Here is a 27,664-nt window from a genome sequence, read left to right as displayed (position 1 = left end):
ATGGCCATGTGGTTTCCTGTCTGCAGAAACTGGAAGCTGGGGTGCGAGGACTCAATGGGCGATTTTTCGCAGCCCCCCAGACAGGACTATGAGGCCCTGAAGGAAAGGTGCCTGAGGGACGGCTGTCTCTTTGAGGACAAGAGCTTCCCGGCCACCCTGAGCTCCATTGGCAGTGGGCCCCTGCTGCGGAAGCTGCCAAGCCGCCTGCAGTGGAGGCGGCCTTCGGTAAGGGGCCTCCGGACAGTGTGAGCCCAGACCATCTTCCCAGGGCTCAGGGCTTACTCACTGTCATTGATCCGCACGTGAAGGGCTCCAGGGAAGTCCCCACATTCCCATTTTCCAGAGAAAATCCAGGGTGATCTTGAAAGGGGTCTAAGCACTCCCTTACCCTCTGCCCTGAAGTACACAACAGTCACAGCCAGAAATATATCTCAATGTACTGCTTGGCTCTATCTGACTGACCAATACCATCTATCAGAGAGGAAGTTTAATACTACCCTCCCCAAATCTGGCTCATGAAACACTTAGGTGAAGAAGCTACTAATCACTTTACAAAAGTCTTCTGTTTGTGAAATGCATCAACAGTTCCTTTAAAAGGCAACTTCTTAATGTGTTGAAAGGCAACCCAGCTCCCCCAAACTTGGTTAACAATTTGAAGATGTGTGGTGAACAGAACGAAATCACTCCGGGCTACAAACCCTCCCCTTTTCTGTCCCCTATCAGCCAACCCCATCAGAGCCTACAACCCCAAGACTCACCAAGTCCCTCTGCGTGTAAATCCCCCAGTAAATCTCCTACACTAGATGATAGCCAAGACTCTCCTCCTCCTAGAGAATCTAGGGAACTGCTGAGGTAGCGCGTCTGTCATGCGCCTGACCTTGTGGTGTGGTGCCCAGGTCTCCCGTTTGCTGGGAGACCTTGTGGAATGGTGCCCAGGAAAAGACAGAGGGATTTAGGGTATGCCATGGAGCACAGACTGTCTCCCCTTGAGACACTCTCCCCCACTCTCCCCTTGACCCCGGCCCTGCCTGCATCTCAGCATGGAAGCCAAGGAGACCCCTTAGACTGGGGGTTGGGGGTGGGAAGGAAGAGTGGCAGGGAGAATAATGGGAATGAGAAGATCTCCAGGAAAAGTGAGAACACCCCAGAAAACAGATGTTTCCGTTTGTCACAGGTACTCCAAGAAAAGGCATTTTAGGGACAAGAGCTACTTCTCACTGTCTACCCAGGGTTCTCTAGCACTCTCTCGTAACACAAGCAGCAAGAAGAAATGAGAAACACAGTGGGCAGAATCCCGGAATAGCCCTGATTTCACACATGTTCTGTATCTATGTGCCCAGAAGTCTAGCTCGGGGACATGGGAAACTATGGTCACTGTAGCTTCAGGGGCTTCTTTGTTCTCCATCAGAAGGACATTTCTGTCTGTTCCTGCAGGAGCTGCACAGCAACCCCCTTTTCTATTCTGCCAAGGCCAAACGGCTGTATCTGTGCCAGGGATTGGTAGGTAAGTCTGCACAGCCCTGAGACACACCTGGTACCTGCCAGCCCAGCCCAGCCAAGGCAGAGTGGGGTGGGGAGGAGGGGGTTTGAGAGATCCCAAGAGAGGAAATAGCCACCCTGAGCTCCATCTTGACATGCTGTCATTTTATGGGGGAACAATCACAACTGGTCCTCTGAGGGTGCATGGGAACAGGGGGACGCTACACCTTGCCTAATGATCCTCCTCCCTAACCAGTCTCCAGGTCTGGGTTTCATCTTGGGACTCACTCTACCATAGTTCCTGTAATGAGTCCTTCTTGGCATACCAGTCACTAGATGCTTTAGGATCCGAGCAGACTTATCTTTAACCCAACTTCCTTTATAGAGGAAGAGGAAAAATCCTTGGCCATGAGGGAAGGCACGTGTATAGTCACACCCATTTCACAGACAGAGAAATGGAGTCCAGAAGGGTTGAAGTTTTCTCAGAAGTGCATAAATCAGTTACAGAAGCAGGATTTAGAAAAGTTTGGTTGGGTTTGGGTCCCAGTTCCTGATGTTGGGGCATATGGGAAGCTAAAAACTAGTCTAGGAATATGGTTCAGTTCTTGGTGTCAAGTCTGATTTCCAGACAATGTTCCCTACCCCTTGCTCTGCTCACTCACCATCTTTCTCTCTGATACAGAATTCCTTTCTCTTAAACTAGGCCACAAGTCCAGAGAGGATAGCAACTGGGACCAGGCATTTCTTGCCTGCAATTAGTCCTCAGTAGATTCACGTGGACACTGGTAGCTTGTGCAGGCCTGTACAGTACATCCACACAGACACTTGTGGTCTTCGCATGTGTGTCCAGCAGATTCATGTGGATTTCATGTGCTTTCTGGCTTAGGTGACTGCTGGTTCTTGGCGGCTTTGCAAGCTCTGAGTTTGCACCAGGACATCCTGAGTCGCGTTGTTCCCCTGAATCAGAGTTTCACGGAGAAGTATGCTGGCATCTTCCAGTTCTGGGTGAGTGTCCTCTGGGTGCCCCAGCCTGAAGGAGGCCATAGGAAAGAGGGTTCTGGAAGAGTCACATCTCTGCTCCCTGGGCTAACCATCCTCCATGGCCTTCTCTCCTTCCAGTTCTGGCACTTTGGAAAGTGGGTTCCGGTTGTGGTGGATGACCGACTGCCTGTGAATGAAGCTGGCCAGCTGGTCTTTGTCTCTTCTACCTACAAGAACTTGTTCTGGGGAGCTCTTCTGGAAAAGGCCTATGCTAAGTAAGACAACCACACAAACCTTTCCCCTTTCCTTCCTGGCCCTTCCCTCCTCCTCTGTCTCTGTCTCTCTCTCATCAACATTGGGGAAGGGCAAGAGGAGGCAGGGGAAGTTTATCAAGTGAGATACTGAGGCATAGCTCAACAAATACAGAAGTGACACAAAAGGGTCTCTTCTGTAAGGGTCACCCCATCGGAACAACCTTTCTGGAATCTTACCTTTCCCTGATGGACGGACTTGTATAGTAGGGATAGAAACTGAGTATGTATTTCTTTTTCTGCCCCTGGGATGGGAGGAAGGGATAGCAGACACATGCCCTGGGAATAACCAAGCAGGGGGTTCTTTAGACTTGTTTGGACTGTCCTGTGTACAGTAGAAACACTCTTCCTTCTCTCACGTCTGTTCCTTTCCTGGGCAGGCTCTCTGGCTCCTATGAAGACTTGCAGCATGGACAGGTGTCTGAAGCCCTTGTGGACTTCACTGGAGGGGTGACAATGACCATCAACCTGGCAGAAGCCCCTGACAACCTCTGGGATGTCCTAACCCGAGCCATCTACAGCAGAACCCTGATTGGCTGCCAGACCCACTGCGGGGTGAGACTGGGCTGTGCCCTGGCAGGACAGCATCCTCCCCCACTCCCCTTCCCTTCACCCACCAGCTGCTGCTCTTGCCTCAGTGTATGCCCCGGACTCCCCCAACTCCCGCACCCAGAGTCCTGATGTTCAAACTAAACGAGCAGAGCTGAGCCCCCGGGGCAGGCAAGAAGCCCGTAGAATACACATGGTGTGCAGAGAAGGGAGCTAACATTTCTTGAGTGTCAACTACATGCAAGGCAGTTCACCATCTCTGCTAGCTATCACTGTCTGATTTCATAACAAACAAGAGCCTGGAACTGGAGTAGGAAGTCCTCAGTTTAGCCCCGCCTCCACTAATGACCATCATGTCGCCCCACGTGACTTAGCAGCTCTGAGCTGAGTTGCCCTCTGGAAAGCAGGGTGCTAATCACTGAAGAATGGCACCCTGACTTCTTCAAAGGCTCAAATGAGACTGTGGGTGCTGAAGAGCTTTGAAAACTGTAGGGAAAGACCACATAGGTCTCTCCCAACCCTTCCCATAAACCCTTGCTCCAGCCAGCAGGCCCCCCCGACTTCCAGGTTGGCTGTACCCCACAGAGCACTGACAGGAGTTCCTTGTCTCTGCAGAAGGAGCGGGTGCTGGAGAATGGGTTGGTGGACGGCCATGCCTACACACTCACAGGCATCAGGAAGGTGAGTGGAACCCGGCCCCTCTGTCTCCCTTCCGCCTCTCCCTTCTCTCCAGGGCTTCTTCCCAATGCCTTACATCATCTTGGTGAATGTTACTACCTGTGCCCAGTCTAGGGGTCAGTTCTCTGGTGGGCCTGCCGAAGGCAGGTGGTGAGCTCCCCAGACCTCTGTGTCACTTTTCTCGGGTGAAATGGTGGGTTCAGGCTTTGCCGCCTCCCAGTATCATCCCAGCCTCTCTTGCCATGGGGCAGCCCTGGCCTGTCGGCCATCTAGCCCTGATGGCTCAGTGGGTAAAAGAATCTGCCTGCAATGCAGAAGACACAGGAGCTGTGGGTTCGATCCCTGGGTTGGGAAGATCCCCTGGAGAAGGAAATGGCAACCCACTCCAGTACTCTTGTCTGGAAAATCCCATGGACAGAGGAGCCTCATGGGCTACAGTCCATGGGACTGCAAAGAGTCGGATATGAGTGAGTGACCAAGCATACACACAGCCCTCTTATGTCTTTTAACCATTTCTTGAGCTTCGCTTTGCCCTGGGCTGCTAAATGATAACTTTTCTGTCTGGGGTTTCCCTTCAAATTCCTGCTTCTTTCCTACATGCTCCTTTTCAACAATCTTCCAGTTTCCTTCCATGCTCTATACCTTTTGAGCTTTATTAAACATTGAGAGGAAGATGGGACAGGGACAGGGACCCTACCTCCAAAGAGCTTACCATCAAGTATGGAGACAAATTATATTTGAAATCTATAGGGAAGCGAAGTAGAAGCTGAAAGAAGGAAGCAATGATGAAAGTCTTCTGGGGTTTAGAGGTAGGAGAGAACATTTACCTGGTTGGGTTGGAGGGAAATCAGAAAAGGCTTTGTAGGGTCGGTGGCCTTGAGTCGGCCCTAAAAGACAAGTAGATTTGTGTCAGAGGAGAAGGGCCTTCCTAGTGGAGGGAACTGGGGTCGCGAAGAGTCGGACATGACTGAGCGACTTCTCTTTCACTTTTCACTTTCATGCACTGGAGGAGGAAATGGCAACCCACTCCAGTGCTCTTACCTGGAGAATCCCAGGGACGGGGGAGCCTGGTGGGCTGCTGTCTATGGGGTCACGCAGAGTTGGACACGACTGAAGTGACTTAGCAGCAGCAGCATCCGTGGAGGGCGCAGCAGGAGCAGAGCATGGAGATAAGGAATCAGCAGATTGAATCTTCGAGAACTTCTGCTATTCTGTAGAGGATGCGACTTCCCCAAAGTCCTCCAATTCCCTTTAACTCTGGTTCAGATTTTTTCAGCTCCATTCACACCTGACTTCTATCTCCTAGATCTCCATCAATCATATTTGGTGTGTTAAGAACTTTTTCATATTTAGATAACAAAATTTATACTTTAAAATATTTATTTTTATGATTTTATATTTAATTAACAAAATTTAGCACTTAGTGTGTGATACTGTCATAACTGCTTTACCAGTGTTAACTTAATGCTCACAACAGTCCTATGAGTTAGGTACGTTAGTAAGAAATTGGGAGATGTAAAGCAAGAGAAATGCCTTTTTCACAGTGTTTTCTAAAGCCAGATGTCTGAAATCCATGTGTCCTTAGTACCATCTTCCCTCTGATGGCTTGGGGAGAATCCTTCTGTACCTCCTCCCACGCAGGGCATCTCCAGCTTTCCCAGCTTCACACGCATAGCTCGTCTTTGCCTCCGTCTTCACATGCCGTTCTCCTCTGTCTTTCCCTTTCTCTTCTGTGAGGACATTTGCCACTGATTCAGGGTGATTTCGTCTCAAAATCCTTAACTTAATTATACCTGAAAAGACCCTTTTTACAGATTAGATCACATTGACAGATTCTCAGTAGACATATCTTTGAATGTTCAGCTCATGCAATAGACGTGATCATTAACTTCTTTTCACAGATCAGGAAGCAGACACAGAGAGGTTAAGTAACTTGCCTTAGGTCTCACAGCGAGTAAAACAGCAGAGCCATTTTCTCCTCTGCCAGCTCCTGGGGCCTTTGATGGTTCATTTCAAGGTCTCAGCTGCAGGCATGAATCTCACTCGGATATCTGCAGCATTTGCTTTTGGCCCTCAGCCCAGCCACCTGAACTGGTTCTCATTTTGTGCAGGTGACCACCAGACATGGACCTGAGTATCTCGTCAGGCTCCGGAACCCCTGGGGGAAGATAGAGTGGAAAGGAGACTGGAGTGACAGGTGAACGTCTGAGGCTGGCTGGGAGGGGTGAGGATGGGGTTGATGAAGGCTGCAAAGAAGTTTGTTGTTGGCACACAAATTCCAGTGCATGCTTTTGGTCTCAGGTTGAATCAGGAAAGCTTTTAGACTGTGTGGTTCAATCCCTCATGTTTATAATTATTATTATTTTAAATTGAATAATAGTTGATTTACAATGTTGTGTTAGTTTCAGGTGTACAGCAAAGCGATTTACACAGACACACACACATACATATACAATGCTTAAATATACAGACCAATCTGCTTGTAATGCAGGAGACCCAGGTTTGATCTCTGGGTGGAGAAGATCCCCTGAAGAAGGGTATGGCTACCTGCTCCAGTATTCTTGCCTGGAGAATCCCATGGACAAAGGAGCCAGCGGGCTATAGTCCATAGGGTTGCAAAGAGTCAGACACAACTTAATGACTAACAATTTTACTTCATTCATTATAATAATTAAAATTAATATTTATTTAGAGCTTACAAGTATTGTGCTAACCTTTTGAATTTTGATCATTTCATTGAGTCCTCCAAACAGCACTATTATAGGGTAGGTGATTTCATCTCCATTTACTTATGAAGAAACCGATGCTTCAGTTCAGTTCAGTTGCTCAGTTGTGTCTGACTCTTTGTGACCCCATGGGCTGCAGCACGCCAGGCTTCCCTGTCCATCACCAACTCTTGGAGCTTGCTCAAACTCATGTCCATCAAGTTGGTGATGCCATCCAACCATCTCATCCTCTGTCGTCCCCTTCTCCTCCTGCCTTCAATCTTTCCCAGCATCGAGGTCTTTTCCAATGAGTCAGTTCTTTGCATCAGGGGGCCAAAGTATTGGAGCTACAGCTTCAGCATCAGTCCTTCCAATAAATATTCAGGACTGATTTCCTTTAGGATGGACTGGTTTGACTAAGTGAATTCTTTAGGGTCTCACAGCATGACTAGTCTGGTGCTCTTTCTAGTCAATGTACACTTGGACTTGTCGAGTCAGGGTCAGACAGATCAGGATTGGCCCCTATACTCTAACTACACTTAATGACCTCTGGGCATTCTGATTAGATGCCTACTTTTTTATTGTTTCTGCCTAAAATCAACCCTGTGGGCTTTACAGGCTACAGGCTGGCATAGGATACAGGCAGAAAGGCAGACCAAGTGTTATAGTCCTTCCCCGTCTGGCAATGAAGATTTATAATACTTAACTCTACATATCACTTGGGGGCTTTCTTCATACCTCAGTTGGTAAAGAATCTGCCTGCAGGAGACCCTGGTTCAATTCCTGGGTCGGGAAGATTCACTTGAGAAGGGATAGGCTACCCACTCCAGTATTCTTGGGCTTTTGCTGTGGCTCAGTTGGTTAAGAATCTGCCTGCAATGCAGGAGACCTGGGTTGGCTCCCTGGGTTGGGAAGATCCCCTGGAGAAGGGAAAGGCTACCCACTCCAGTACTCTGGCCTGGAGAATTCCATGGACTGTATAGTCCATGGGGTAGCAAAGAGTCAGACACAACTGAGTGCCTTTCACTTTCACATATCACTTAAGAGTACAGAAACATTTTCACATGTACATTATCACTGAATCATTTTTATGGGTGAAAAATTGAAGGCTCAGAAAAATAAGTGGAATTTTACTCCTGATAGGTTGTACTGCACTCTATTTATTATATTTTAATAAAGAGAATTGCCAGAGGGACTGGGTCTATGTGGAAAAATGGCATCCAAAGATATATATAAATTTTAAAGTGTTACAGAAATATAGCATCATAATGTTGTTGCTAGTAGTTTGTTTAGGAAAACAAGTGCTTGTTTTGAGAAAAAATGATGAGTTAAGTTAACTTTGTTAGCTGTGTGATCTTAAGCAATCTTCTTTGAGCCAGAAGTGTGATAAGGATTAAATAAAATGATGGGCTTTATTCCATAGTGTCTAATCTGCAGTTAGTCTCATCCAAAGTAGTTTTCATTTTAAATAAATATTTTTTAAATCCAGAGATACCATTTGAGAATATCTTTCACTTAGCTTTTCATTATGTCCATAGTTCCCTTTACATTTTTGGGAACATGGAGCATATTTATAATAGGTGTTTTAATGTCCTTATTGACTAGTTCAATCATATTTCTCCTATTTCTAGGTCAGTTTTTATTCCTGGTCACGGATCACATTTTCTGCTTCTTCATACACCTAGTAATTTTTTATTAGATGCTGGACATTGTAAATTTAGTTGCTTAGGGATTAAAATGATACTTTGAAGTTTTCTTTTAGGACAGATCTAGGAAAAACTGTATTGAGGGGATAATTTGACCTCACTACTAAGGTGTAGAATCTTTGGGTTCTTTACTGAGGACCCCATGTATTCTGTAAGGTCTTTTAACCCTGGCTGGTGGGAATTCAAATGATTTCCAACCTAGTGTCAACTCTGGGAATTGTGCTCAGTATAATCCAGTCTTGTGGGGTTTCATTTCATGTATGCACAGATTTTATTTTAGCCAAAGACTCAAGGGACCCCCTATGAAGTTCTCTGGAGCTCTTTCCTTAAGTAGCCCTCTTCTCTTGGGCACTGTTTCCAGCAAATTCTAGCTGCCTTGTCCTCCCTGAACTTCAGACTCTGTCTCCTCCACTTAGCAAGACTGCCAGGCTCTTTCAGGGTCCATGCCCCTGCATCACTGTCTGGGGAATTAGTTTCAGGCAGGAGTCTAGCCAGTGTTAGGGCTCACTTCATTTGTCTCCCTCCTCTTGAGGTCACAGGTCTGTGCTGCCTGCTGTCTGTGTCCAAAACATGCTGTCTGTTATTTCATGTATTTGTCCCATTTTTAGCTGTTTATAGTGGGGAAGTGATACATGAAAGCCTTACTCTTTTATGGCCAGAAATAAAGTCCAAAATGACGGGTTGTGAAAAAAAGAAATAGCAATATAGATTCGGTGGTAGTTCTGACATTTAATAAGTTTGTGGCTTCAAGCAAGTGACCTGATCTCTTTTAACCTCAATTTCCTTACCTCTAAAAATGACAGTGGGGCTTCCCAGGTGGTGCTAGTGGTAAAGAACCCATTGGCCAGTGCAGGAGACACAAGAAACATGGGTTCGATTCTGGGTCGGGAAAATCCCCTGGAGGAGGGCATGGCAACCCATTCCAGTATTCTTGCCTGGAGAATCCCATGGACAGAGGAGCCTGGAGGGGTACAGTTCATAGAGACGCAAAAGAGTGGGTCACAACTGAAGCGACTTAGCACGCACACAAAAATGACAATAAAAATCCCTAGTTTGTAAAGTTGTTGTTATCCTTAAATAAAATAAAACATGTCAAGAGCCTAGTCCAGAGCTTGGCTCGAGTGATGTGCCTAGACTGAGCAACTAAACGCATTATAGAGCATTTACTGAAGAATTTCTTGCATGTCCTTTGTAATCCATTCCTCCCCCATGAAAACATTTCTTTTCTGTTTTCAGCTCGAGTATGTGGGATCTACTGAGCCCCAAGGAGAAGATTCTGCTGCTGAGAAAAGATAATGATGGAGAATTCTGGTATTTGACGCAGAGACTCAGGATGCATGTGGCTTACATTAGGACATCCATTCAGCAGACATTTATGGGGTGCCTCGTATGTGCCAGGCAGAGAAGGCAATGGCACCCCACTCCAGTACTCTTGCCTGGAAAATCCCATGGACGGGGGAGCCTGGTAGGCTGCAGTCCATGGGGTCGCGAACAGTTGGATACGACTGAGCGACTTCACTGTCACTTTTCACTTTCATGCGTTGGAGAAGGAAACGGCAGCCCACTCCAGTGTTCTTGCCTGGAGAATCCCAGGGACGGGGGAGCCTGGTGGGCTGCCATCTCTGGGGTCACACAGAGTTGGACACGACTAAAGTGACTTAGCAGCAGCATATATGCCAGGCACTTCTTTTAGGAGATCAAGAAGATCCTTTAGGGGCTCACAGCCTAGCCGGGCAATCCAACATCCACAGTCTCTGTGATAAGAGCAGAGACCTGTGGCATGGAGCTCAGTGGGTGCTCAGAGCAGAGTGTGCGGGTGGCCACCACCTCCTCTCTAACTGCTCTTTCTTGCCAAACTATAAGCTACTGCACCTGTGCGCTCCAGAGCAAAGCAATACTACCCTACCCACCCCAAAGCCTCTCACCTGTTTTTATGAACGGCAGATGCCCTGAGCTGATGCTGCTTCTGGGTGTCTGACAGGAGACCCACCTGTTCCTTGTTTTCCTCCGCATTTCACCCTTCCTATTAATTTCCAACCTGTCCTACATGCCCCTCTTCTCCCCTTACCAATCCTTTTCAGACTTATTCTTAAAGAGGTCATTGAACTCAAGAGCCCTGGAAATACTATTACTTCCTGTTACAGAGAGTAAACTATTTGCTGGTTCAGGTGGCATGCCTCGGGCCATAACATTAGCCTGTAGGGGCAGAGATTTTTTTAATCAACAGCTGACTAGGAACAGATCTGTGTCATTCTCACTGAACATGTCTAAATCAATGGACAGCTGTGAATACCCCAGTTCTGCTTTATCACCGCCATCAGTGGCACAGGATCATTGCCCTCAGGCAGCCATTGTTGGAGGCTGCTTTCAGCCACAGAGTAGGGTTTCTCTGTAGCACCTCTTGCTGCTGATGGACCCTCATGCTGCTCCAGCCGGCCCCACTCGCCTGGGTCTGCATGAGGACAGGAGGATGGGGCCCTGGGACTGGAGAGGGCTGGGCGCCCGGTCCTTGGCTGCAGCTTCCCCCTGGTCCTGATGACTGGATGGCATCTCCACGGGCTTCCCTGGTGGTTCAGAGGGTAAAGCACCTGCCTGTGATGCAGGAGCCCCAGGTTTGAACCCTGGGTCGGGAAGATCCCCTGGAGAAGGAAATGGCAACCCACTCCAGTATTCTAGCCTGGAGAATCCCATGGACAGAGGAGACTGGTGGGCTATAGTCCACAGGGTCGCAAAGAGTCGGACGCAACTGAGCGACTACACTTTCTTGTCCTTCTTTCATCCTCTGCACAGGATGTCACTGCGGGACTTTAAAGCACATTTCATGCTTCTTGTCATCTGTAAACTGAGCCCAGGCCTGCTGACTCAGGAGGTGGGCCAGAAGTGGTCGTACACCATGCTGGAGGGGAGATGGGAGAAAGGGAGCACTGCCGGTGGCCAGATGAAGTCGCCCCGAGGTGAGTCTGTATATGGAAGCCAGAGGCTTTCGTGGCTAGGTAAAGGCGGGGCTGTGGGCAGAGCCGTTACCCGGGGCACCTGGCTGAGGAGGTAGGGGGCTTTGCTGGCCGAGCTCTGTGTGCTGGCTTTGGGCTGTATCCAGTGGGAAGATGGAACACCTTTGTCCTAATTTGCACAGAGGCATAGAACTCTGTCAAGCGGCCCATCTGTTGGGGTTGCAGCTTTCTAGAGGGTGGGTTCTCTTTCCCAACCAGCACCAGGAGGCCACAGGTGCACATGCATAATAGAAAAGTTACATCTTTCTGTGGTTTTCAGACAAGGCCTTTGATATGCTGAAGTAACAACCCGGTAACAGGCAGAATTGAAATTAGTATTTATATTGTATGTATCAGGCCCTCCTTACTTGGAGTGTGATAGAAAAACAAAGTCAAGGATTCCCAGGTCATCAAGTACAAGAGATGAACATATATACATTCTCCAAGTGAAGTGGTTTGGGGACTGCATCCCTTTCTCCACAGTGGAGGTACTGAGCCATCTCCATGGCAGGAAAGATTAGAAGGGTGGGATCTCAGCAAGGTCACAGCGGTCTTAGCTCTGACTTTCTCTCCCTCTCAGCTCTGACTTTCTCTTCCCTTGAGTGTCCCCCCAAAGGCTGAAGCTGCCCATAAGCTAAGGCTTGGTCTCCATTACAATGCAGCTGCCCTGGCACCACGAGCATCTTCTCTCCAGTTAGTTAACACAGTCACCAACCCAGGCAGTGAACATACAGGACACAAAGTCTGTGCCAGGCAGTGTGCTGGGCCAAAGCTATTAATACAGGGAGAGTAACCTTTGGTCTCAGAGAAGGCAATGGCACCCCACTCCAGTACTCTGGAAAATCCCATGGACAGAGGAGCCTGGTGGGCTGGAGTCCATGGGGTTGCTAAGAGTCGGACTCAACTGAGTGACTTCACTTTCACTTTGCACTTTCATGCATTGGAGAAGGAAATGGCAACCCACTCCAGTGTTCTTGCCTGGAGAATCCCAGGGACAGGGGAGCCTGGTGGGCTGCCGTCTATGGGGTTGCAGAGTCAGACACAATTGAAGTGACTTAGCAGCAGCAGCAGCAGCAGCGGCAGCAGCAGCAGCAACCTTTGGTCTGTGTGTCCACAAAAGAACCTGAGGTGGAGGAGGTGGGTGGGAGAGGGACAGAGCTATGGTGGGAGAGGCCCCAGCTCTGTCCAGGTGGCCCTGGAGTGGGAATCCCAGGCAGGTGCCCTGGATCTGTGCCCCTCCCTGTGGTTTGGTGAGCAGGATACTTAGGAAATCTGTCTCACCTTGCTGTGTTTTGCCCTAGACACATTTTGGAAGAACCCGCAGTTCCTGCTGTCCATCTGGAGGCCCCAGGAGGGCAGGAGGTCCCGGTCGCTCTGCAGTGTGCTGGTGTCCCTGCTCCAGAAGCCCAGACACAGGCACCGCAACCGGAAGCCTCACCTCGCCATTGGCTTCTACCTCTTCAAGGTCAGTAGGCCTCTCGTGAGGTCTTATCCTTTCTTCCTGGTCCCTGTCCCCTTTACCATCTGTCTCTCTGTCTGCCCACCTCTTTTGTCCACCATGGGTACAAATCCTGTCTCTGTCCCTTGGGAATACGTGATCTAGAACAAGCCCCCTCCTTGCATTTGAACGTCAGTTTCTCCATCTGTAAAATGGGGACAGTGATAATTATGCAAAGGGTGGAGCAGAAGAAAATCCTTTGGCTGGTGCTTAGCACTGTACCTGGCACACAGCTGATACAGCTAATTCTGGTTCCCTTTGCCTCTTTCCAAGCCAAGCCTACCTTGCCTCACCCTTTTCCAGAATTTCTAATGATGGATTAAAATGTCACTGACTAGAACAGCATGTCTTCTGGGAGGGGTAGTGGCCTCTGGGTAGAGCCTTCTTGTAAGTCAGCCTCTACTAGAATTTGTGCTTGTGAAAGAGCTGGATTCAGCACCTCATGAGGCCTCTTTTTTGTTGTTTTTCAGATGAGCCAGGTGAGTCGCACACTTGCCCGCTGGCCCTGGTTGGGAGTGATGTCCCCCGTGGCCGGGGTCACTGTGACTGCAGTGTAAGGAGCTCTGGAAAGGGCTGGCAATAATGCCAACTGCCTGTGTGTGCAAGTACTAAACGTCTGCTGTTCTTTTTTATCCAAGGACCCCCCTAAAGTCCCTATGCCTCCACAAAGAGGTCTGAGCCTGATGCAGAACCAATAAATTTAAGAATTTATTAAATCTCTACATAAATACCTAGGGCAAATATTTCAGACTGTCACAGCAGAGGAAGAATGATAAATCACAATCTTGCCTGAGTTATGAAGCCCATCATAAAATAGATCTGTAACAGGGGGGACAACAGGAGAGCATGCAACCCACCGCCTAGGAATCAGGGATGAAGGCTTGGGAAACCAAACAGAAAACGCAGGCAGAGGCCAAGGATAGCTCTGTGTTTCAGCTGCAGTGGCAGCTTAGAGGGATCAGTTAAGAAGGCCTGGGCTCTCCTGGCCTCTGAAGGGTGGCAGCTATTATTTTGTTTCCCAAAGAAAACAGGAGTGAAAAACTTAATTTTCTCAGATTAGACTGATTAGAGTAAAAGGATTTTTATAAAGAAACCATTTTGTGTTGGGTGTCTTAGTTCGGTTTGGGTTTTTTTTTTTTTTTTTTCCCTTCTTCTTTCCCAAGGGAATACTGTGTGCTCCCAAAGTTACCTATTAATTTAAAAAGAAAAATTTATTTATATCAAGCCTACTCCTAAATAGAATTTAGGTCAACCTACAATAAAAAGTGTAAACAGAGCAAAACCTTGAACCAGTTATAGAATTCAACTGGCGAGAAAAAAGTTATAAATGGACAAGGGAGAAGGAAGCAATTGATTGTACCAGGAACACTATACATAGGATAGCTACTACAATTGATTGTAAAAGTGAGTTCTGAGATTCCTGGAAACCAGGGCAAAGAGAGTAATGGACTGATTCTCTAGTTCTCATTGTCTCAATAAGAAAGCAAGCATGACCAGGAGATACATTTTGGTTCCCCAGCCTTGAGTGGAATCTAGGAAATGTCTTTATGTGGTAGGTAGTGTCTTATCAGCAAATGTATGCATCCCCACGTGGACCACCCCTCCCTCCATAGCCCTGCATGAGAGCCAAGGGAAGCGGAAGTGAGAGAGACAAACAGGGCCAGAGGGGGAAATAAAAGAGGGAGGGAGAGAGAGAAAAAAATTTATGTTGTAAAAACAAAACGCAAACCAGACCTCTGATTGGGTCTTCTGGATTTTGGCCAGTCCTCTTTCCCTTTTATGAGGCTATTTTCCCTGAGATGGTATGGAATGGCCAGGTGATCAGTATGGAGGCAGATGGCTGGTGGTATGTGTGTACCTGTGACCATAATCATGTCATAATCAACCTTGAAACTATAGCGCATACCTAGAGGCAGCATCAGGAAGGATCTAGAACATGGGCACTGGGGCCTAGCTGCCCTGAATTCCTGTCCTGGCAGAGACTCTTACCTGCTGGGTAACTCTGTGCAGATGACCTAACTTATCTGAGCCTCAGCCCCTCAACTGTAACGTGGACGTGTAGACATAGTGACCTTCCTCACCTCATTCGATGCATGATGTTTTAACATAAAGTTAAATCAAATGACCTATGTATTCAGCCTCATGTAAGGTTCCAGCAGAGGTGCCTACTCAGGACATGTCCTGGTGTTTTCTCTCCACTCCTCACCCCTCCACTGGGGGAGGTGGCATTTGGCAAATCAGAGGCCACTTTAGTCCTGGCTCCTGGACAAGGTGTCCAGGCCTGACCACAAGCTATGGGTGATCACCTCATCTGTTGCCCTCTGTCCTCCATTTATAGAGCTTCGATGCCCAGAAGAAACTGCCCTCTGAGTTCTTCTGGAAAAATGCTTCCCTGAGTTGCCCTGCGATGTTTCTCACAGAGAAGGAAGTGAGCCAGGAACTGTGGCTGGAGCCAGGGACGTACGTGATCGTGCCCTGCACATCTAAGGCCCGTCAGGAGTCTGAGTTCGTCCTCAGAGTCTTCTCCAGGAAGCACACGTTTTAGTAAGGGCCAGGCCTCTCCTGGACATTGGGGTCCACTTGGGCCAAGGGAGGGAGAGTAAGGGGAAAATGGTGGAGGATGGGGTTTCTGTGACCACACAGAAGAGAGACAGGGCAAGCCCGAGAGCAGGACAACTCTCTGCATGGAGACACCTTCACTTTTTCCTCCCTACTCTCCTAACAAATGAACACTCTGCTAGAGAAAAAGCTAGAACAGGCCTGGGCCCTGCCCTCCAGGAGCTCAGTCTGGAAAGGACATAGATATGTGAGCAGTTATTTATGGTACACTTTGTCTGGGGCAAGTGTTTATTTGCCCAGGGTGTTAGGAGAACATCAAGGAGGAGCATCTGAGCCAGCTTCCCATGGTCCTAGGGGAAGCAGGGGTGGCTTCATGGAGGTGGTGATTCCTACAGGAGGCACTGGGATTGTTCAGATGAGGGAGGCTGCCATCAACTATCGGGCTCAGACAATTCAGTATACATACACCCCAGCCAAACTTATAACAGGCCTATCTTAGGTTTAGTTCCAGACCACTGCAATAAGGCAAATACTTCATTAAAAAGAGTCACAGGGGTTTTTGGTTTTCCAGTGCATATAAAAATTATGTTTATACTGTATTATAGTATTGTGCAATAGCACTGTGTCAAAAAACAACCCAATGTGCATACCTTAAGTAAAAAATACTTGATTGCTTAAAAATGGCAACTATTGTCTGAGCATTTAAGGAGTTAGAATCTTTTTGCAATAATAACAACACGGATCGCAGATCACCATAACAAATAAAACAATAATGAAAAGTTTGAAATATTGTGAGAATTACCAAAATGTGACAGAGAGATGCAGTGAGCAAATACTGTTGGAAAAACGGCTCCCATAGACTTACTTGACACAGGGTTGCCACCAACCTTTAATCTGTGAAAAATACAATCAAGCGAAGCACAGTGAAATGGGGTAGGTCTGTATTTTGCCAAGGATTGTTTTGACATGACTGCCCTTCAGTACTTAGGACCCAGTTCTTTTTCCTTCATGTTTTGGGCGTAGGTAGTTTAACTTGGTCCTGGGTCTCACTGCCTTGTGAGACTTCTGAGTCTTAATGTGTGAGTAGAAGTAGTTAGATGAGGGCGGGGCTGGGGGGGAAGGAAAGGGCACATGGGGTCGGGGTAGAGGACTCATCCTGAGCAAATGCAGGCGGTAAGAGCGCAGGGCAGGTGGAGAAGTACAGCCAAGTGCTGAGCTGTGTGCCAAACTGCACACTTCAAGGGCAGGTGGGGCATGAGGTGGAGCTGGGCAAGGCCCGCATGGTGCATTAGCTAAGGAGCTGGGAAGATGAGGGAGGGTATTGGCCAAAAGGCTCCCAGGCTATCCCCAAGAAGAAGTCTGTCTTTTCTCCTCTCTCAGTGAAATTGGCAGCAATTCCAGTGTCATCTTCTCTAAGGTAAGTTTTCAGGTGGATTTGCATGTGACCAGATCTGTTCACAAAGCCAGGGTGGGTAGGCTTCTCCCCTCACATTTAGGATTTGGGGGACGAGGTCGTAGGTCCCACAGGCCCTACTCTATGGCGCACGTGTGCATGCTCAGTCGCTTCAGTTGTGTCCGACTCTTTGCGACCCTATGGACGCAGCCTCTGTCCATGGAATTCTCCAGGCAGGAATACTGTAGCGGGTTGCCATTTCCTCCTCCAGGGGATCTTCCCAACCCAGGGATCGAACTGGAGTCTCCTTGTCTCCTGCACTGCAGGCAGATTCTTTACCGCTGAGCCACTGGGGAAGCCTCTATGGCACATACATTGTGTTATCTATCATGCCCCAAAAGTCCTCTGATTCTGCTGTTTTTGTACCAGGAGAACTGCCCTTCTGATCAGGTCCTTGGTCTTGAAGGCCCAGAGCCCTTGTGCATGAGTTACACATCCATGCTCTTATTTCTCTCTACCTGGTGTTTCTTCTGCCTCTTTCATGGTTTGCTACTTCCCCCAAGCCACTGAGGGTTAGAGAAACAAGAGATGTATGTGAGGGCTATGGCAGAAAATTTAAAGCGGTGCTCAAGGTCAAGTTTGTAGATTTTAGAGGCCTGGAGTCCATGACTCAATAGTGTATGCATGAGAGTCCATTTGTCCAGGGACTGACCTTGTCCTTTTGTATGTCTGTTTCTATAGGAAATTGTAGACCAAAGTGAAGGGAAGGATGAATTCTTCACCAAACTCTTTGAAAAGGTAAGCTGACCAGGGGAGGTAGTGAGGAGCAGGGGACACTGCGGAGCCAAACCCAGTTAGGAACAGGACAAGAAATCTGGGTCTGACATCTGAGAGATGTCATTAAAGCTGCAAGAACATGAACTTCCTGCATTAGTAACACTCCTTCCTGATTTAATTCACAAGTTGCCTGCCTTCCCATCTTTTCTCACTTTCACACTGGCATTTGCTTAGTATAGTCAGAGAGGCTACATCAAAATCTTCTGTGTATTGTTTTTAAGAATTTTCCTCCATGCCAGGCGTTTCTAAACATTTTCTGCTGCAGTCCTTTTATCAAATGGAATCTCATAGAGAATCCTAAGATATATAAAAATCCAGATACATATAAAGGTATCATATCCATTTTATAAGTTCAAATTTATGGTACTTACATTTCATTAACATGTTTTAAAGTCAAATGTCCATGTAAAGAGTGGCTTCTGATGAAGTCTAGAATGGAAATCTGGACTCTTGGCTAAGGATAGTTAAATAAGAATAAAATTGTAACTCAATTGCTAAACTTTTGCAGCATCTCTATAGAACCCAGTTTGAGAAACATCTCTATTAGTCTACCTCTGAAGAGTCCTGCGCTGGTGGGGCACTCTGAATTTGACACCCAGTTAAACTGTTGTTGAAGTTCTTATGAAATTTTGGATTTAATTTTATGTCTAGTCACGTCCTTATGTGTAAGAAAACGGTGTCACTTATTCTGCCCAGAAATGGCAGATGTGCTGTGCTAAGCAGATGTGGGAGAGGCCTTTCCCAGCCCTGTTTATCTGTGGGCTCTACATCTAATGAGCCTTCAGGAATGATGGTTTTCTCCTGACCCTCTGCTTCCGCTTCAGAATCCAGAAATAAATGCGATCCAACTGCAGAATATCCTGAACCACATGCCCTGGTCAGGTGAGCAGTTCAGTCATTCCCGTTGGACTCAGGGGACATGACTTTCCTGAACTCTGTGTCTGCTTCTCTTTCCCCTAATGGGCCATGTGAATGCCCACTGGTCTCCCCAGCAGCTGTGTCCTACACCAGGGTGGGTCATGTGGTCTGACAGAGGTAGAGGAATTTATGCAGCTTGGGAAAATAGCTCTTTTTCTCTTTTGCTTAGTTGGGTATGTAGAGATACATGGTAGAGAAAATAAAGATTTCTGCTAGTTTGCAAAGAATAGCTGAGTATTCCTTTTTTGGCTTAGAAAGTCCTTGTGGATGAATAGCACTCATTTCTTCAACTCAGCAAATAAATAATTAAGTATTGAGTAGCTTACCAGGGAGATCTCCGATGAGCTCATATTTAAATTGATTAACCTACAAAAATCTGATAGAAGGGAGCACATCATAGAGGAGAACTTCGATGTGGTTGCCTTTGTGTGAAGCCTGGCATAAATCATCAGGAAAGCTTAAAGCCCGTCTAAAAGTATTTTATATGTGGATTTCTCCAGGCAAGAGAATGAACCTCAAAATGAAAAAAGTAAACCAAACAATTGAAGGGTATTTGATTGCTTCTCTTTTATACGAAGCCAAGATTTCAAACCCTAACAAACTCAGAAATTGCATAATTTCCAGATGGTTTCTCAAAACCACACTTGAATATCATAAAAGAACCAGAAGGCGAGGCTCTAGAAATGATAGAATATAAGATGCGCCCCCTCCCTACCCCTCATCAAAAAAAAAAAAATTCTATGGAAATTATCTAAAAGAGATGGCTTCTGCACATTTAAATTTTGAAAAGAATGGATGGACACATTGCTTTCATTTATTCCTATGAGAGGATTTCTGGTGGACAGATCAAAGAGCTACTATAGATTTTGGCAAAATAGTTGGTAAAGTCTCTCATAACAAGTGATGAAGTGGGGGTTGGAAAGTAGCAATATGATTCAAAATTTTAGCATCAATCCCAAGAGTTATATAAATATGAAACCAGAGGAATAATTCTATGTTATGGATCAGAGTCTACATGTTTAGATACTTAGATGAATCTCTGTATTCTGTCCTTGGTCCCCCTACACGTCCTCAGCTTTTATCAATGGCTTGGAGGAAGAGAAGACACGAAGACTTATCAGATCTGCAGATGGCACAAAGCTGGGAGGAATCATTAATAGACAACAGAATTGAAATTCAGAATGTTCACCACAAGCTGTGCCCAAGCCAAAAAGATGAAATGCAGTCAGGGTGATAATTAAAAACTGCCATTTTGTAATTTTTAAAAAATTGGTTGCACAAGTTCATAACAGAAGAGACCTCATCTTTGTGGCAGTTTATTTGAAAGATATCTGGTTAATTTAGTTGACCTTGAGCTTAACATGTGCTAATAGTTTTAAGTTGCTGCTAAATAAGCTAATCGAAATTCAGGCAGTATTTAATGGAAGCTTTAGATGTGTGTTTTTGAAATCGTGTTCTAAGAAATGTTAGAAACCAAAAGGTTTTAGTGAGTGTTCCATGAAATAAAAAGGGTTAGGTTCTGTAGTCAATTGTGCTTAGGAAATTAGGTTTTAGTGAGTGTTCTGTGAAATATAAGGGGTTACATTCTACGGTCAACTGAACTTCAGTAATTCTGTGTTAAACAAAATTTCAATGTTGACTCCTCTGTACCAATCACCTGCTAAGGTACATGATAATGGAGAAAAGGCTTGTAGATACAAAATATTTCAAATGTATTTGAACTCAAAACCCTTTTTCTGCAAAACATCTCCCTTGGAACCTAATTTGGGAAATGCAGACTGAAAATGTTAGAAGTGATAGACCCACTGTACTCTGCTTAATCCAATTGTAGCTGTGGGCGTGTGTTCCAGTCTTGGTACACATTTTAGGGAGATGCTGGCAAAGCATAGATCATGGAAGAGGGAGGTGAGGGTTTGGAAACCATGTCATCTGGGGAAGCACTGGAGAAATGTTTAGATATTTAGAATGGAGGGGAGATGTCGAGGAGGGGACAGATAGTTATTTATGCTTTTCTGGAGGTAAAACTAGGACTAGTGAATGAATGAGAAAAGAGGTTCCTTTGGAATTAAATGAGAAATTTCTCCTGACTTGGAGCTATGGATTCACTTGAAAAAGAGAGGTCCCATCGCTGACGGGAGAACTGTCAAGATGTCTGAGGCTGTCTCCCAGTTTGGGTGGGACCTTGAACAAGTTGCTCTTTCAGGATGGGTAGTCTGTGACTAGCTGGCTACCTGCCTCTGCCATTCCCCCAGTTACAAAATGTCACCCTTCTGCCACTCCACCAGGTGCAAAGGGCCATGTTCATCTGTCCCACTGTGTAAGCCAGAATGTTCTCTGCAGGGTTTTACTGTTTTCCTTGGGGGTAGGAATCACCCCCTGCGCCCCCACCCGCCAAGCCTTCTCTCTCTGTCTCCACTGCTGTAAGTCTCCCCACCCTCAACATAAATGATGCTCCTTGGAACCTCCGGAGGGTCTAGACAGCACTGCCTCTCCTTGCAGTCCCAGGGCCACTCCCATGCAGACTCTTTCTGTTCCTTCACAGGTCTAGGAAGCAAACAGCCTCTCTTCAGCCTTGAGGCCTGTCAGGGTATCCTGGCCCTGCTGGATGTATCCTTCCAGGTTTGTGGGTAGATACATTCTGCTGTTGGAGAGCTTTGCCCTGGAGCCAGACTGCCTGGCGTTGAAATCCAGCCCTAGCACTTAACTAGGGCTCTGAGGAGTGACAGAGTCCTCACGTGTAGCCTGGGTGTAGTGTTAAAGCCTATTCTGTAGGACTGGTATGCAAATAAGATGAAATGCCAAGGACAGAACTGTCACTGAGTCATTGAATAAGTGATCAATATCCTAGTGGCTCAGAAATAAAGAATCTGCCTGTAATGTGGGACACCCAGGTTTGATCCCTGGGTCAGGAAGATCCCCTGGAGAGGGCATGGCAACACAATCTGGACTCTTTCCTGGAGAATCCCATGGACAGAGGAGCCTGGCAGGCTATAGGCCATAGCGTCTCACAGAGTTGGACATGACTGAAATGACTTTGTTATTAATAACAATAAGTTTATTTCTGAAGAGTAAGAATGAGGTAGCTGCAGGGTGGTGGATAGTAACACTTCTCTGGGTGACAAGAAGCTTTTAAAGGAGCCTCAAGGTTCTGAGTTTTCCTTTTGCTGATGGGGCAGCAGCTGCCCCCATTTATAGATCAGGAAACCAGAGCTTGGAGTTCAATGACCTGCCGAGAACTGTTTTCCTCATTCTCAACCCTGTGGTTTTTCTAGCAAATCTTCTGATTTTCTAAGTGGACAAGTTAAGTGAAAGTGAAGTCGCTCAGTCGAGTCCGACTCTTTGTGACCCCATGGACTGTAGCCTACCAGGCTCCACCGTCCGTGGGATTCTCCAGGCAAGAGTACTGGAGTGGGTTGCCGTTTCCTTCTCCAGGAGATCTTCCCAACACAGGGATCAAACCCAGGTCTCCCGCATTGCAGGCAGACCCTTTACCATCTGAGCCACCAGGGAAGTGGACAAGTTAGCTGGAGTTTAATTACCCACACTACAGAGAGGCACATAGAATGGATACCGTGAAGAGGGTTGCAAATACAAAGAATCTGGTTAGCAACTTTGCAGAGGCCAGGGGCGATGGGGGATGGTGGTCAGGTGTGCAGGCTTTGGGGCAGGTCCCAGCCTTGTCACCAGATGTATGGACTTGGACGAGATCATACTTGCTGAGCTCTCATTTCATCATTCAGAGCAGGGCGCTGTTAGTACTTACCCCAACTGCTAGGTGAAAATGAAGTTCCATAGGTCAAGTGTGTAGCTCAGCGCTAGGCCCACCGTAGGGCTCCAATAGAGCTGGTGTGTGGTGGTATTTCTGACCCAGTCTCTCTGAGGTGGGGGGACTTGGACATGGTCTACAGAGCCAACCATTCAGCTGTTAACTTGTCACAAAATGACTAAATATAAAAATCCTCATCCACCCTTGTGCCTGAATCCATCCATAAGTTAGTTTTAACAATAGTGATAAAATATTTACTATGTTTTATTCAAACTGTATCAAATCGGCCACATCAGAACACCCTGTTTCACTAAATGGAAACTCTTATCACCACCATCATCCCCACCTCTCCTCCCAGCCTTGCTGTGTTCCAGCTCATTCTGTCCTTTCCTAGCAAGGGCCAGGGAGCCCTGGGCTGTACAGACCAGTCAGGGGAGGCCAACTAGGGATGTCCAACATTGACTGTGGTGTCCTAAGTTACCCGCGGCTCTGTGAAGGGCCCATCACTGCCTCCAGAGGTGGGCATGAAACTCCTGTGGTGGCTTTGACCTTAACCCTGCTCTCAGCTTAACGCATCCGGCACTGTGAGTATCCAGGAATTCAGGGACCTGTGGAAGCAGCTGATGTTCTACCAGGTGAGATCAAGTGTTTAGCCTGCCTCCCGCAGGACAGTGCAGAAAGGGCAATTCTGCAAAACTTGTATGAGACCTCTCCCTTTCAGCCCTTTCTACTATTAAGTAGTTAGAATAGGAAACTAGAGTCCAGAATGGTGGTGGCTAAAGGACAATGGAGGGAAAAGCCTGCAAAAATAGAACAAAGAAAGGTCTGAGGGCTGGAGTGAGGACTTCAGGTAGAACAAACAGCACTCCGGCTGGCCCGATTTACAGAGGGCAGGCCCGGGGCGGGGAGGAAAAAACATATAAAAGAGGAGCCAAAGGGTTGGGCCTCCCCCTCTCTTCCCTTTGCGTCTTTGGGTTGGCATGCCCTCACACCTCAAGGATGTATTTTCCTGCTATTTTCTTAAATAAAATTGAGCTGTAACATGGAGCTGTAACACTGATCTGTCTAAGAGCTGTAACAGTCTGTTCAAGACCTGAGAGCTATAACATAGTCTTTCCCAGACCCGAGAGCTATAGCATGGTCTGTCCGAGAGCAATGACACGCTGAGGGCTCTAACGTCCGTTGCTTCCAATTTTTGTTGAGATGAGACAGAACCGAGGAAAATACCCTTGCCTGACACTACCCAACCACTCACTCAGTCTTCCCAAGTGTCCTTCTAGTGTTTCTTCCTTTCTCTTCCAAACCCAGAGAGCCTGTTGCAACAGTCTTCTGGATTTTGAAAGTGACATCCGATCGTGTTGCCTCCTTCCTTCCTAACTAAATGGAAGAGACTCCCTGTGGCCTTCAGATCAAGTTCACACCCCTTAGCATGGCATTTAGAGTCCTTCATAAATTGGCTCCCGCCTACTTTTCCAGTTGTTGCTCACAACCCTCCTCCTGTCTCCTGAGTCATCAGGTTGGAAGCCCTTCAAAATTTGGATGATTCGCTTAGATTAAGCATGTTTACCTGTATCCTGACTCTCCATCCCTCATGACAGAAAGACTGCCCCCTCTTACAGCCTAAAGGACAACTGGGACAGGGGGTGGGATCCCATCCAGGAGACCCCAGCCTGTTCTTGTCTGGGCAGCTAGGCCCGAAGATGGAGCCTCACGCCCACTAGCAGACCTGCAGGCTTGACACTGGGGTGCAAGGGGCTCTCAGAGGGTGCTTGGGGATGGCTGGCTTCCTCAGCCTTTGCTTTGTGTTCTTCCCAGGAGGTTTTCCACAAGCAAGACACTAACCAGTCAGGATCCCTGAATTGGGCCCAACTACGGGCTGCCATGAGGGAGGCAGGTAGGCACACAGCAGGCCCGGAGGGGGGCTGGGGGTGGGGCAGGGGTGGGGCCGGGGTGCGTGACGTCCTGCTGGTGGTTTAGTCACAAAGTCGTGTCCGACTCTTGTGACCTCATGGACTGCAGCCTGCCAGGCTCCTCTGTCCATGGGGTTTTCCAGATAAGCGTACTGGAGTAGGTCACCGTTTCCTTCCCCAGGGGATCTTCCCGGCCCAGGAATCAAACCCAGGCCTACCTGCATTGCAGGCAGATTCTTTACCGACTGAACCACTAGGGAAGCCTAACAGTCACTCTAAAGAGCAGAGTTACTCCCTGAGTTCAGAGGCCCAAAGATGCGGATCTGTGATTAACTAAAACACGGATTATCAGTATGTTCACAGCTAACATTTACTGAGGGCTGGCACACACCCACACTTTAGTCTTTGCCGACACCCTGTCATAATCCCCACTTTATAGAGGAAGAAATAGCATCTCAGATAAGTTAAGTCACCTGGAGCTTACCTCTGGGACTCCCAGACTCCAAAACAGATTGTCTTGACCACTAAGCAGACGGCCTCTTGCCTGGAAGGCCAGTAACCCGCTTGATCAAGAAATCCTCCTGGTTGCCTAGGGGACAGGGACAGAGAATGGAGAGAAGATAAGATTAGAAAAATAATAATTAATTCACAATGAACCCTGTCAAAGAAGACCCCGGGCTATTAGAATTCAGGTCCCGGAGGTGGAGGGACAATTTAGGGGCGTCAGGTAGCAGGGGAGCTAGGTGTGAGGTCCCAGCACCCACGGCGGGAGCCTGTGTTCCACGCAGGAATCGTGCTCAGTGATGGCGTCTGCCAGCTGATGCTTATCCGCTACGGCGGCCCCGACCTCCAGATGAACTTCGTCAGCTTTGTCCACTTGATGCTGCGTGTGGAGAACATGGAGGGTGAGCTGGGGAAGGAGGGTGGACCCGGGCTTCCTCTGCTCTCCCCGTGGATTGCCCACCCATCCCCAGTTCACGCGAAAAGAGGATGCTGCCAGTGCAGGGAACTCTGGGGAACGCTGGCTCTGTTTCTGTGAAACCTGGCTGCATCTCCCCAAACTCACGGATGCCTTGCCTGTTCCAGGACAGAGGTGTGGGTGGCTTGCTTAGAACAAGTGTGGCACGTGTGGTTGCACCAAGGCCAAAACTGGGTTCCTGGGTGAGGGGATGTATGGGAGGAGCTAGTCCCTTATGTTTCCAACACACACACACGCACACACACACACACACACACACAACTGTGTTCCTTTCTGCTGCGTTTTCACAGATGTCTTCCAAAACTTGACCCAAGATGGCAAAGGGATATACCTCCAGAAGCCAGAGGTAAGACCTTCTCCACGGGATTGAGTCTCATCATCTTAGGGAGTGGTGGCCAGTGCGGGTCCAGGGTCTTGTGAAGGAGAAGGGTGCTGGGGACCCTTCATTCTGCTGAGTTCAGGAGGCAGCACTACATTCATTCATTCAGGCATTGTTTTGATGGGGCACCTGCTGTGTGCCAGGGAAGGTACAAGTATTTGTTGAATGATGAAAGTGATATGCTGAGGGGAAAACAACACTGTGTCTGACACTGATTATCTTCCCCAGTGGCTCGGGTTGCATGGATTTACTGAGCACCTTCTATGGGCCAGATGTGGTGTTAGACGGTGTTTGCTGCATAGACATTGGAGTCTGGAGTTGAATCATCTGCCCTTTCTTTCTCAAACATTCTCTGGGACTTCCCTGGCAGGCCAGTGGTTAAGACTCTGTGCTTCCACTACAGGGGGCTCAGGTTCAATCCCTGGTCGGAAAACTAAGATACCACATGCAGGGTGGCCAAAAAAAATAAAACACATTCTCTGTCTGAGCTGCTTAGGAAGGGACTGATAAAAGCTGGGGTTTCTCTCTTGACCCCAGATGTCCACTTTATGGAATAACCTTCTAAGATATAGAAGGTTCTCTGGTGGGCTTCCCTGGTGGCTCAGCTGGTAAAGAATCTGCCTGCAAGGTGGGAGATCTGGGTTTGATTTCTGGGTTGGGAAGATCCCCTGGAGAAGGGAAAGGTTACTCCCCACTCCAGTGTTCTGGCCTGGAGAGTTCCATGGACTGTATAGTCCATGGGGTCGCAAAGAGTTGAACACGATTGAGTGACTTTCACTTTCTAAGATATAGGGACCCACAGTGTGTCTACCCTCAATCACTCACATGTTTGAATGTGAAGGTGGGATGGCGCTAGAGAGGCAATGGTTTTAGAACTCCTGAGCCCATCCCCAAGCAAAGGTCCCCAAGACCACCTCCTGATCTCAAGCAGTCCATCCATAGCAGCAGACTCAGCACTGAGACAGCAGGACGATGTCAGTGTGGCAATCGACACGGGATAGCCCACAGCTTGAGGAGGCTTCTAAAAAGCAATGTGCTATCACAACAAAAGAATGGACTGTTATAAGCCACAGCACCCCTAACCATCTGTGGGCAAATCATGTTACACCTCTGGGCCTCAGCTTCCGAATATGTGAGATGAGCTGGCTGAGCGAGGTGGTCTCTAAGAGTCTCTACAGCCCTGACCATCTCTGGTTCCTTAAGGAGATCTTCAAAGTCATTCAAGGAGGTTTGAAGGGAGTAGCAGCCAACTTGTTGGGATTTCACTCTGGGGTTTTCTCTGATCCCTTTGGCAACGTCAGCATTATCACCTTCATCATCACCAGCATCAGCATCACCCTTTTAATGTAATTGGTCTGGGGTGTGGCCTCTCCAGAGATCCCCACTGTGTGAGTTAGAGGGACCATTCATTACGCACACATAAAGCTGTCAGACCAATGGGCTCATAAATGTAAACATGTAGAATATGCTCTAATGGATCTCTGCTGCCCAGTCGGTCCACACACCTGCACACTGCTATCAAGAGCGTGCCAAATTGAATTCGTGGGGGAAAATTGCATTGTGAATTGAATATAGAATCAACCAGCATCTCTGGCTATCATCATTCACAGGCACCAGGAGAAGTCAAGGTTGATTATATTTCAGGTTGATTTATACTTACCACCAGATGGTATGGTCCCTCTGGCTAAGCCATCCATTAATGTCCTGTCTCCATGGCTTCCCAGGAGTGAGAGGGAGGAGGCCCCAAGTCCAGTCACCAGGTGACTGAGAGATGAAGCATCCTTAACTGAATGTCAGAGATGGCTCTGAATGGACTGTAACTTGCTTCCCCATTATTCCAGTGGCTAATGATGGCTCTGTACTGCTGAGAAGGCTGGAAGCTCACTGATCCTCACTGAGGACTCTGCATATGGACCAAGAGTGGCCTTTAGCTGGGACCAACCCATGTTCAACCCACCTACATTTCTTCAGGACCGTGTCTCCAGCTATCACCGTCTCATCTGGGAGGATGGGCAGCATACAAAAA

At 47.6% G+C, this 27,664-nt stretch overlaps 1 protein-coding gene across 1 annotated transcript; it reads left to right on the top strand.

Moving 5' to 3' along the window:
* CAPN14 (calpain 14) lies at nucleotides 1-27,506 on the top strand. The gene is made up of 20 exons (XM_068983472.1): nucleotides 1-225; nucleotides 1,435-1,504; nucleotides 2,366-2,484; nucleotides 2,599-2,735; nucleotides 3,152-3,326; nucleotides 3,939-4,001; nucleotides 6,110-6,195; nucleotides 9,646-9,720; nucleotides 11,200-11,363; nucleotides 12,701-12,879; nucleotides 15,236-15,441; nucleotides 16,837-16,873; nucleotides 17,591-17,647; nucleotides 18,511-18,568; nucleotides 21,147-21,211; nucleotides 22,937-23,005; nucleotides 24,186-24,264; nucleotides 25,069-25,185; nucleotides 25,550-25,605; nucleotides 27,480-27,506. Exons 1-20 carry the CDS (start codon nucleotides 1-3, stop codon nucleotides 27,504-27,506), a joined length of 2,064 nt encoding a protein of 687 aa, XP_068839573.1.
* Nucleotides 27,507-27,664: the final 158 nt, after the last annotated feature.

Source organism: Capricornis sumatraensis, chromosome 1 (assembly GCF_032405125.1).
Source record: "Capricornis sumatraensis isolate serow.1 chromosome 1, serow.2, whole genome shotgun sequence".
NCBI classification, from domain to species: domain Eukaryota; kingdom Metazoa; phylum Chordata; class Mammalia; order Artiodactyla; family Bovidae; genus Capricornis; species Capricornis sumatraensis.
Note: the sequence above shows the minus strand (reverse complement) of the source record. Positions and strands in the feature narration are given on the sequence as shown.